Below are 12,539 nucleotides of genomic sequence, written 5' to 3'. Positions count from 1 at the left end.
CTCCACCACATTTCTTAACTTAAGGAAAAAAAAAAAAAAAAAAGGAAAAAAAAAAAAGGAAAAAAAGGGAGATGTTTTTCTTAGACTTGGAAGTATGTTGAGTGGTTTCAGGACACAGGACAAGAAACACTATCACTGCCAATAAGTATGAAATATGTGAATCTGAAACTGATTTCTATAGGATGAAGAGGATGTAACACTGAAGTTTAGCTCATCGTTTCCTCTGATAATGCTTTTCTGTTTTCCTTGATAAAGTCATTATTCTTCAAGATGTAAGTTGATCAGAAGCTGAGGGCAGGGACAGTTACCCTTGTAACTGGCAAGTTACTTATTCAAAGAATGCAGGGAAGTATTCATTGGCTTCCACTAGAGACAAGATTCCAGATGAAATGATTATTTGGTCGCTCTTGGCACAAGAGTTCTTAAACTGTTACATTTTGCTACTGTAACAGGACTTTCTAACCTTGCTGTGTCTGTATCAATTTAACACTGATTTCTCTTGCAGTAGCTGCCAATGCAAGGTCCTTTCAAAATACCAGAACCCACCACAGTCAGAAGGAAAAGAAGATTCAATGAAACCAGGGAGGGGTTAAAGAAAACACAGAGAAGAACGTTGTATTTGGCTGTACAACTAACTTGTGAATATGTCTTGAGAAATATCCTGGATTATCAACTGTAATAAAAAAATCTCTCAATGAGAAAAACAGGGATGTCCTAGAGAACTATGAGTTCTGGTTTTCTGTGTTCATGTGTTCACTTCATGCATGATTTGGAAAGCTTCCCTTTATAAAACTGAAAAGAAGAAGTAGTCACAGAAAGCTTGTTTTTCCAGGTAGCTAGAGATAGATTTAAGCATTGCTTCTGTAGGGAAAAAATCAGTAAGATGCCATTTGGGACATGAATGGAGAAAAAGGATACAAAGAAGGGGTTTATGTAGCTGTTACTCACCATCAGGTTTAAGTGGGAGACTGAGAGCCAGACTGTTACTTTGGGGGCAGCAGTTCTTCTACAGAGAATGTATTTGTAGAAAGGAGGATGACGTGGGGTGGAAATAATGATCAAAGAACAAAATGGTCCTCAAATTACCTGGATGTATGCTCAGAGTGGGCAGCTGGCTGTCAGGCAAGAAGACAGCAGTAAAGATCTGAGATTTTTTTCCCTCTCATAGTTGGTATAGCACAATCCTCTCTATATCATCTGCTATGGAGTAGTTCTTTTGCCTGTTTAAAAGCAACAGCTGATAATATCTGTATGATACAGTCCAGAAACAGCCCTCTTAACTATTACACTACTATTACTTCCCCTGAGTTTGAGGAGAATTGTTCAAGTTGCCCCATAAGTTCCCTATTTCCTATTGAAACTTAATGGCTTTGCATGAGAACACATCTCTTCCTCCAGCGCCTGGCTTTGTACAAGGAGGAAGAAGCAACAAGCCAAGTTACTCCTTTATCTAAAGTAACAGAAGCCTATAATTTTCATGTTGATATCCTAAGATCTGCATGCCAGAAACAGAGCGAGTACCTGCATGCACTTGGATAGAAAACTCATTGGGTTTTTTCTATATTTGCTTTAGCCTCGTCTTGATACGGTTGAAAACTACTTCATTCTCTGACTCCCTACCTGTTGAGGTTAGGCTGGTATGTTTGCTATTATTTTTTTTACCAATAGCCAGGACTGAAAAACTAGGCTTTCTAAACTGGGGAGACACCTCAAAAAAAAAAGAGCCTAGCAGTCTGTTGTAAATGCTGGTTAAGGGGCTAAGCTCTGCTTTATCTCAGGCATGCTTATAGGATGCCTCAACTACGTGCAAGGACAAAATGCAATAAAAGAGTTTTAAGAAAGGAAAAAGAGCAAGCAACAAACCTTATCTTCCCATCTTCATCATAAAAATGCAAAGCTACCCATATGGCCCACTGCAAAAGAATGCATTTCCTGGAGGCACTGTGCTGTCTCACTAATGCACACATACAAGATGTACTGTACAGATATCAACTGGAGGTCACAAAATCCCACTGCTGACCAGCACAAAAAAATAAAAAATCCTCATATTTCACAGTCAGGAGATTCTCACACAGCCACATTTCACAACCCAGCAGCTGAGTAAGGACTTTTTAAAACAGCAAAAACATCAAAGTGTATTTAAGGTCCCAGTTACATGATTTCTGCTCAAAATAAAAAGTGCCTGTTCCCACTGTTTAGAAGAAGAGAGAGCTGGATGTGGTTGTGGGTTTGTACAGTGACGTGCATGCACAGCATCATGCTAGGAAGCTTAGGGAGCTGTGATGAAGAGCGTGAGGATGTGTTCATGTAAGGAGGACAAAAGCATGCGATTGCATGTCTGTTCCCATCCTTGGGAATACACATGCTGGTTGGGTTGGATGAAGGCAGAAACACAAGTTCACACACATGCAATCCTTACCTCTTCCCTGCATACAAAACACAGATTTAGAGCCTGAGTGCAATAACTTGGCAGCCAGAGAGGAGGGATGTTTCTTATGTAGAAAATACCACCCAAGCTGCAAAAGCCATTTTTCTTGCCTCTCTTCCATCCCATAGGCATGCTGGCACCTCATGCCAACGTGAAGTCATAGTATATTCCAGGAAGAACTCTAGCTTTTGTTTTGTTTTGTTTTAAAAAAGAAAAAGTGGCAAGTTTACCAAAATTGGCTTAAATCAGGGAGACTGAGACCCTGGAAGATATGTAGATTATTTAATTGCGGGACAGCAACCCTCCAAGAGAAATCTTGGGAATCTCTGTTCCTGTGAACACCAGCAGAGTCAAAACCACAGTGAGGTCATCTGATGACTGTGGAAGAAGACAGAGGCTTCCACAGGCTCTTATCCAGCTTGCCTGCACTGTATTAATAACCTGGGACTTCTGACATTCATAAAGAAATCCAGTCATTTCTGATAAAAACATGGGAAAATTATGTACATTTCAGTGTATACAACAGCATTGAGTGAGGCTTTTGAAGCAATGCTGTGGGTCTTGGATGGCTTCTCTATGCTTTTAAGTCACTGGCTGCTTCAACTGGAACCCAAACAGTGGTTTTCTGTGATGTGTATTCCTTCACAGACATTATTTTCTAGAGCATTCTAAACCATCTAATGAAACAAAGGATTGGAAATGTGAGCAGCTACTCTACCTGCTCAGTGCTGCTCACAATCTAAGATTTTCAATGACCCCAAAATTACAGAACCAGTTTCCTAAAGCTGTGCCAGAGGATCCATGTCCTGCCCCTCCAACTTGTAACTCACTGATAGGACAACAGGAGCCTCAGGCATTAAAACAGCATTCAGCAGGCAATATCAGAATTCCAGGCTGAGAATTAAAAGCTGGTTTTGTTCTGTACTGGCAAGGAATTATTCCAGCAAACAAATGGACTGCAGCAGGAGGTGACAATGCCTTTGTCATCTCTATCAGCTCTGAACAAGCAAGAAACTCCCAGCAGAAATCAAACATTATGGAACCTGACAAATCTTGACATGTCTTAAACCCTGGGCTGGCAACCCTAATGTTAGATTGGCATGCCCTGAGGAAGCTGGGGAGAAAGGGTTCTCTGAAGCTATGACTCCACATTGTCAAACCAGCCAGAGGATGTTGGTTATTCATCAATCAACACTGTTTCTAACCACACAGAATGGGTTGTGTTTTATTGGGGCTTAGTCTGAAAGCAAAAAGAAACACTATGCGTTGCTTCAAACACTGAGAAACCAAATTCACCAAATAATGTCTATGCCAAACTTGCAGGTCTGCTACTGGAAACTCCTGCTTCATTATCAGGGTTAAAATGCTACTAAAATGTTCAGATGAAAGTGCAAACTGATGACAGATACTATTTCCTAATACATTTAGCCACATGTACAGAGAGGAAAAGGACACATTATCAAGGGATTGAGAGCAGCACCAATTAATATGAACAGTTTCATCAGATTCTCAAACTTGATGCATTGGATTCACTCACACAAGTGGCACTTTCATTTGTTCTCTAAGAAAGCTCAGTTAAAGAGCACAACTCCCTTTTATTCTGAAGCTTGTGGACTGCAAGGAATCCAGACAATTTTTCAAGCTCAGATGCCATGGGAGAAGGGGAATGATCCCTGGGTCATGCTATTTTTAATGCCTGTTTCCCTGCTGTGTCATCACTTCCATGCTACTTCTACAGAGGATGGCAGCTTTGGGACAAAAGGTATGAAAGAAACATTAAAAATAAAAAAAGTTTAATTAGTGTGTTCTCACTGTGAAAAATGTGAAATTATGGCCTCTTCTTAAGACTTTTGCATTTAGAGGCACCACATAAAGGTGATGGTCCAAATTTTCACTGTTGCTGGTGAGTAGTGCAGGAATAACAGAAAAGCAACATAACAAAACATTCAAGAACTTAAAGTCCTGTATAAGGAGACCACGTTTAAGGATCAAGGGAATGTTTGCAGACAAGTCAGTTCCAAAAGTGTGCTTCACTGTTTAGGGAAGAGGGATGTGCACTGCTGAACCTGTTCCATTTTCACTCAGTATAGTTATGTGATGTTCATAATCTTTGCTATGACAGGGAAGAAAAGAAAGGAAGAGGAATACAAAGAAGGAAACAAAAAATTGCAGCCTCTGACCAGCTAGGAGTTTGGTAAAGGTTTAAGGAAGCTTTTTGTCTTTTTTGTTTTTTTTAAGGATTTTTTTTAGCACTGGGAGATGGGGGAAAAAAAAAAAAATATGCAGAAGAAGAAAAGAACATGTCTAGAGATCCATTTGTGATCCTTCACGTTTACCAGAATCAGGCATCAAATTAAAAAATAAAGAAATACCTGTTCATCCTGATATTTCTTACAATGAGAACAATCAATCATTGCAACAACTTTTCCAGGGGTGTGGTAGAGTCCCCATATCACTGGACATTTTCAAGATGCAATTGACAGAGTGCTAAATAATGTCATCTAGGCTCCTTTTTCCACTAAACCTTGGATCAGATGATTTTTCAAGGTCCCTTCCAACTTGGGCTGACCCTAAGTCTCACCATTCAACTGAAGATTTGGTTAAACCAATTGAGGTTCAATATCCAGAAGAATGCATTGTTAGATTCTGCTTTCTGAAGGACCACCTATATGGACCAAGACTGCAAAATAAATATTGTTGATTTTTTACCATTGTTAGGATTTCAGAGGGATATTTGTCCAGTAGTAACACCAAACTTACTTCACAGTGGCCAACTGGTTGGGCATTTACATCTGTGCTCATGTCCATATTCTTTCAACTTTATCACTATCAGTTCTGTGTTCTCTACTTGTAGGACAATAGTATCTGTATTACTATGACTTTTAATTGTACAGCTGGAGCCAAACAAGCAGACTGGTTATTTCATCTTTCGCTTTCCAATTGCCAGTCTAAGTCTAGACCACTAAAATTTATGAACACCCCTTTTTTTCTACTGACCTCTAGTGACTTCTAACTCTCCTCCATACACTTCCTGCTATGTCAACAGAGAAACTGAGACAGCTGGAGTAATTTGATGAAGGAGGCAGTGTTGGTGAATGCTAACCAGGCTACTGCAAAGCTGTGCCACAGTTAACCATAGCCCTTTGTGTCTCTGAAGCTTCAAGGTATAAAGAGGGACAGAGAGGAACTGAGGTGCAGGATGTACAAAAGCTTCTTCATGCAGAGTAAGTGCAAGGAAACATGAAGACAGATATATGAACTATGTCCCCCTAAAAGGACATGGAGATATTTTTAAACGCACTTGCTATATGACAAATTATGGTTATTTCTAGCTTTAATGAAAGGTCTGATAATGGCACATGAAGCCATGGCCTTCTAACTTAAGTTTCTTGGGTAAAACAGCACTGAAGGAACACAGCAGAGCCTTCTGCAGAATCTAAGCCTGCTTAGCAGACAGGTTACTTACACAAGTGGTTAGCACGTTCGGAAGTTCAAAACACTGCAGCTTTACTGCCACTGATTTCTAAGCTCCTCCAACTATAGCTACCTAGGTCACGCATTTCCTGTCCTAAACAGTGGTGTAAAAATACTGCATTGGTAAGGTCCTGTTTCTTTCTATAACTTCATTTCACCATCAGCTAACATGCATGCTAATGATTAGAGATGGAAGAAAAGGAGACTTAAAGTATTCTGTGTTGTACCCATCATGGCACAGAATCAACTTGTGTTGCCTCTGTCCAGTGGCAGTAATATCATTTCACAGACAAGTGCAGTGTTACCAAATTAATTGGTTGCTTGTAAAATAGTTTTCATCTGAAAGTTAATAGCAGAGTAAGATTACTCTTTATGCTATAGCAATGTTCACTAGAGCAAGTATCTGTTTAAATCAAGCTTTGTAAATTCATCTACCTAAATGATGCTCTCAAAACTCTCTGTTATTCAAACTCATTCTTGGTGGTTCATCAAAGCAGTGGTATTTCTCAGCTATTGTATGAAGAACTGCTTTAAAATTAAGAGCTCACATTAAGGGAAGACTGTCTCAAAAAGTGACATGTGAAGAATGGTCCTATGGAAGAATGAACTTCTGTAAAATCTCTGCTGTACCTCTACATGGAAGACTGGGATGGGAAGGCCCGAATGCACAAACAGATAAATGTAAGCTGGTAAAAAATGTCAAATGGGGAAGAAAAGGAAGAAAGGTGATAGTGGAAGACTAAAGCCAAAAATTCTCAGAGAAAAAATACTTCAATAGGGTTCAATAGGAAGGTTAAACGTGGAAAAGAAAAAATCCGTAGCTTTTCAAATAAAGATGAAAGACAACTCCTGGAAAAGAACAGACAGCTGAAAGCAGAGAATGAGACAGAGGACAAACCATAAGATAATGTCAGACAGTATCAGTCAGGACCAGATAAACATGGAACTCAAGAGATAATGTCCAGTGAAAAAATGCACAAGATGAATATGCATTTTAAGGTCATAAAATTCACACAAACAGCTTTTTTTGAGAAGTCTGTGATAACGCTCAGAGGTAGAGCTCCCAAAGATCCTTCTTCCACTACTTGGCAGGGATCAGAAACATGTGAAACTTCAACAGAGGGTAGCCCAAGACAAAAATACCACAAGATGATGGCAAGGTGATGTCCATGACATGACAGGAAATATCTAGTTCAAGATTTCTGGAAGCAAGAGAAGGTGAGCAACACAAGCTGTCAATGTGCATTTGCAGCCCAGAAAACCAACCATGGCCTAGGCTGCAGCAAAAGAATGGCCAGCAGGTCAAGGAAGGTGATTCAGCCCTCCTGCTCTTGTGAGACCCTACCTGGAGTATTGTGTCCAGTTCTGGAGCCCCAAGCTCAAGAAAGACATGAAGCTCTTGGAGTGAGTCCAGAGTGGGGCCACAAAGATGACTGGAGTACCTGAATAGGGCCTATAGGAACACTGGGGAGGGACTTTTTATAAGGGCACATAGTAAGGGTAATGAATTTAGGGGTAATGAATTTAAACTGGAAGATTTATGTTAGACATTAGGAAGAAAGTCTTCACTATGAGGGTGGCAAGAGACTGGAACAGGCTGCTCAGGGAGGTTGTGGATGCCTCATCCCTAGAAACTTTGGATGGGGCTTGGAGCAACCTGGTCTAGTGGGAGAGATCCCTGTCCATGGCAGGGGGGCAGGAACAGATGATCTTTAAGGTCCCTTCCAACCCAAGCCATTCTATGAAGTGAAAGGTCTTCCCAGGTCACCTCTACATACTCTTCACTAATTCCATCAGCCTGACAGATGAAAAATAAAGAAGTGAAGAAGAAAAAAGGTAATGTTGAGATGCGGGAATTTAGGGAAGCTTTTCTGCTTTTGAGAGCTTTTTTGGTGCTTTGGTGTTATTTTGGTTTTTGGTGCTTCTGTTGTTTTGGGGTTTTTTAATGAATTTATCAAAACCCAAGGATATTTTAAGTACCCTAAAAGTTTTATTTTTAATAACTCAGCTGCTCAAGATTGGATTAGAAGGGAAAAGTAGGAGAAACATATTCCTGTACGAGGTGTTTTGAAGAGGTAGGTAATTGAACTGTAAGGAGGGAGAGCTTGTGTGTCTCTCTGCGTGTATACGTGTGAGCGTGTGTATCCCCCAAGATGAAAATGGGGCTGAATGAAAGTTTTCTATGGAATAATCTAAATCTCCTTATGCAAACACACGATCTTACCATCACATAAAAGAATGTGAGAGATGTATTGCATCCCTTTTAATTATAGACAAAGCTTTCAAACTACTTCACCATTTCTATTGCTGTATTATATTTCTTTCATTGTAGGGATGAATGGATTGAGTCTGCCAGTTTAAGCCTACACCCACTCTTACAAGGAGAGAAAGAAGAGACAGAGAAACAAATGTTATTAGACTGTCAAATTTTGGAAAATACCACATGTGGCTGTGACACAGAGGGCCAAGATGACTGATAAAAATCTAGCCCACAGAAAGATGATTACATAGGAATCAATCTCACTGACTGAGGAAGAATAGAGTTTCAGAGAAGCCAAAATAAGAGTGCTGGCACCAATTCTAATGAGGTCTGGATCCCACCCAGGATATCTAGGTGATTCACCAAAGCTGGGCAGCAAGTCAGCTTTCAGAATCACACACTGCTCTTCCATACCACACAGACAAACACAGAGGATATTCTTAATGAACCAGAAATCCCAGTCACCCATCCTCTGCTCCAACTGGTAAACTACATTCTCTCCTACTTTATCTTAAAGCCAAGAATGCAGTCAGCAAGTCAGGATTCCCAAGTCCCTTTGTTATTCTCTTGAAGAATGACTAGAGAGTACAGCAATGCATAGCTTTTTCTGCAAGTTGCATTAGAAAGGTAAGACTGGAGTACCATCTGCTACTCATCATGATGTCTGTCTGTATAAGAGGACATGTTCATAATTAAATTATAATTATGTTTGAAGTTCAAACAAGAAGGAAGGAAAAAGAGATGCTTTGGGGCTGTTAAAAGAGCTGGGATAAAATAGATCTCTTTTTTTTTTTTTTTTCCAAGTTGGGCCCAGAGATGCCACTAAGAGATATTTACTCATTTGTAAAGAAAGGGTAAAGTACCATCAATTTTCATGTCTCTGGTTACAGAACACACCCAAAACCGGACTATGTTCAGACAGGTTGGGCAAGGTATAGTTCACGTTGATAAAGAAAAGACCCAGTAAACATTTCCCAGAAAGTGGTACTGCAGCCTGCCTCAGGAAAGCTGAACTCCATTTAAAACCACTTAAAAAGGAAACCCTCTACAAATTAAGACTCAGTAATGAGTAAAAAAAAAAAAAGATCAGAGGCAGAATTACATGCTGATTATGAGAGAACTTAATTAAGGAAATTGTACCCATCTGCACAATGCTGAAATAGCAACACATTCATTTCCAGAATTATTAATATTCCTACTGAACAAGAAAAATCAGAAAAGTGCCCTGGCTAAAGCCAGTTTCGTAATCAAAGAGTGCTGTCTATGTACATTCCAGATCTTTGTCTCATGTATTAAACACATGCAGCAAGCTCAAAGTTCCTTGTAGAAACATTTTCAAGAAAAAGCAAGGTCTGAATGTCAGACTCACATAATTGATCAAGAAGATAATCATCTTGAAACAGCTAAATTTCAATCTTGCATAACAAATAGAACAAAGTCAGTGGCAAAGCTCTAAAGCATATCAGTAGAACCAGATTTTAGCCAGCTTTGTTTGACTGCCAACTCTTTCCTTATCAACTATGAATAGATCCAGTCTACTTCCTATCTAACTGTGAAATTCGGTTGTGTTTCGGAGGAATAATCTTTAAATAGCACACAGTAAATAAAGGCCTGCATAAGATTCACCTTGAGGTTTTTCCTACCTCTACACCTGATAAGAGCTGTGGCCATTCTGACTCCAGAGTTGGCACTGGCTGCTGTCAGGAAGTCAAGGGCAACCCTGCCTTTTAAATGACAAATATTAAATGCCTTTGGTGCTGTTACCAGGAAGCACGTCAGAAGTGACCAAGCAGTCAGCTGTGCACAAAGCTCCTGTGAATATATCTTAAACACACAATGGGGAAAGATAACAAGAAGGGCATAGACCAAAATATTTTTGCAAAAGGTCCTTATTCCAAATGGAAAGGCCTTGCATTGAACAGAAGGACAAAAACCACCTGGAAACTCAGGCTGCTAATATCAAAGAGCCTCCCCAAAAAACCAAAACCCCAAAACAATGTAGTCTAAAAACATTACTGCAACTGAAAGCCTCTTCAACAATGAAACTTTCATAATACTCTCTTTTGCCTATTTAACCAGCCTTTCAATTTAAAGCACTACATATTCATTTGGTGAATGGAGCTGCTGCTCTTTTAAAATAAATCATCAGGTTCTTGTTCAGGCTACATCAAAGCTCTGTATCAAAAGCTAGATGGGAAACATTAAAAAAAACCAAAAACTTAAAAACCAATAACAAAAACCACAACACAGAAAAACCTTTATTACATGGGGACATCTTCAGTTAAAATTTGTTTTCTAGTCAAATTAGGCTACACTTGTCATATCATTTCTTACAACACCTATTGCATTTTTCTGAAAAGAGGCCTCCAAAAGAGACGTTCCCCAGCATTCATGCTGCCATATACCCAGGAGCTTTCAGTACAACTTTTCTTCCTGGAAGTGTTGTCCCATTGGAACAGGATAATTTTGGTCATTTGCCTTGACCTTTTGAATGAATGGCAATCAAGCTGCATACAAACAACTGAGCTGCATTTGCAAGCAAGGATTCAGTACCATGCACAGTATGCTCAGTGTATCACAACTGATTATATTAACTAAGAAATTAAAGAAAACACAGGAGGAATGTTCAGCATCAGGTCCTCAAAGTCTGAACCTGGCAAAAGTATTCAATATCACATTTGCTAAGAGATGGAGGGAGGAAAGGGAATGTCCTGCAATAGAAAGTAATAGAAAAGAATTTTGTCATTCCTGCAAGCTGAATCCAGTTATTTGTTTCCTTCTATGAACAGTATATTGCATTTTAAAAGCACATTTATTTCTGACTTTGCCTGGCCTGTATAAACCCTCTTCCCTGGATTCTGGAGGGAGAAAGTACAACTAATCCTGACTGAGGAACTCTAACAAGAATTACTAGCAGGATGCAGAGAGCAACCTCTGCTTGTCATGACCCTCTTCTTCGGTTTCTGTGCCAGAAGTGAGAATCCAAAGAGAGAGAACAGTGAGGGATTATTTATTGATGTTTGATTCGAGTCCCCAGGAAGCCACATTTGGGTGGGCGGCTGAACTTCAGCCTCTTCAGTGCTTGTGAGTACTGACCAAGAATAAAGATCACAGGGACCCTCATTTTTTTGTGTGTCCTGAGAACTCCCTCAGCACCTACTTCCTGCAGACAGGGCTCAGAGGGTTCATTCCATCATCTGGACTGAACCATGGGAGCTTCATGAAACTTCATTACCTCCATGGGAGAAGTGCCTGGGTAACACAGGGAGTCATCTTCTCTTTATTCCATCACACATTTCCAATGACAGAAGTATGGCTGTAGTACAATTAATGTCACTTCTCCTTGTTCTTGGGAGATCACAGAAAAACGAATTGGAGCATAAGGATATACTTTGATTCCAAAAATATAAAATTTCCAACCAAGCCATCAATGGCATTCATACTTTACAAATGAACAATGAACCAGTGAGTGACTACAAGGGCTGTCATAAAAAGGAAAAGTATGCTGAGCTCTGAAAAATCTACTAGCACAGGACACCTTGACTTAGCACTATGCTGGCATTAACTAGAGACATATTTCACCTGTAAGTTTAACTTCTTCCTGCTGGAGATCATTAGGATGGAAAAGAAAAGAAAGAAACTGGTTCTGCTTCTTTGCATACAATCAAAGACAAAATGTATTTACTTGTGGTCATCAAAGCATCAGCGTCTCATGCAATGAATGATTAAAACCATTTAAATAGATGTGTTGGTGCAGAAAAATTTGTGTGAATTACTGGTCAGGAAACAATTCCCAAATATCCTTCTGAGCCACTCCTGGGCACTTTCATTCCAGAAGGACTCCAGAGCTATCTTACTTCGTAAAGTTCTGGCAGAAAAGGAATAAAAGCAGTGCATGATGCAGCAAGTTGCCACATCTGTGTGTGCATATCTTGAGTGCAGAAGCAGTGGAGACAATGAAACAGGGTATAGAGGAAAAAATGCTTGGGTAGAGCTACCTGAGGTGCAGTACTGCTGATTTTTTAAAATACATTGCAATACCTTTGGAATGCAGCTGCTCTATTTAGAACTGTGTGAGAATTTTTTCCCCTGCCTTTGCATCATGAGGGAGAAAAAAAAAACACTAAAAAAACAAATATGTTTTGATTTATTTTTTAATTAAAAATGCACCAACATACACAGAAAAAGAGGATAACTTCAGAAGAGCTCAGAACCACCACACTCACCTTGAGCTGATGGATACAAACAGGAGTCCCACTATTCTCACACCATCTTCTCTACCTACCTATTGCCTACCCTAATCCAGAGAGCCAGATCTTCTGTTTTAGCTGTCCCTCCTCTCCACCCTTTGTCCTCCTGCTCCAAAACTCCACTCTA

The 12,539-nt window shown here is 39.8% G+C and overlaps 1 protein-coding gene across 6 annotated transcripts in view; it reads right to left on the bottom strand.

The window, feature by feature from the left end:
* DAAM2 (dishevelled associated activator of morphogenesis 2) overlaps positions 1–12,539 on the bottom strand; it is a 203,586-nt gene that overhangs the window by 152,229 nt on the left and 38,818 nt on the right. For 2 of the 6 annotated variants that reach the window (XM_071739378.1, XM_071739379.1), the window contains exon 1: positions 9,806–9,885. The exons of the other annotated variants lie outside the window; for them this stretch is intronic. In XM_071739378.1, coding sequence (XP_071595479.1) covers positions 9,806–9,833 — 28 coding nt within the window. In that variant the 5' untranslated portion in view covers positions 9,834–9,885. Of the gene's footprint in view, positions 1–9,805; positions 9,886–12,539 lie in introns of those variants that run through there. 6 annotated transcript variants of the gene reach the window in all.

The sequence above is a fragment of the Heliangelus exortis genome, chromosome 3 (genome assembly GCF_036169615.1).
Source record: "Heliangelus exortis chromosome 3, bHelExo1.hap1, whole genome shotgun sequence".
NCBI lineage: Eukaryota > Metazoa > Chordata > Aves > Apodiformes > Trochilidae > Heliangelus > Heliangelus exortis.
This window is presented reverse-complemented; position numbering and strand designations above follow the sequence as displayed.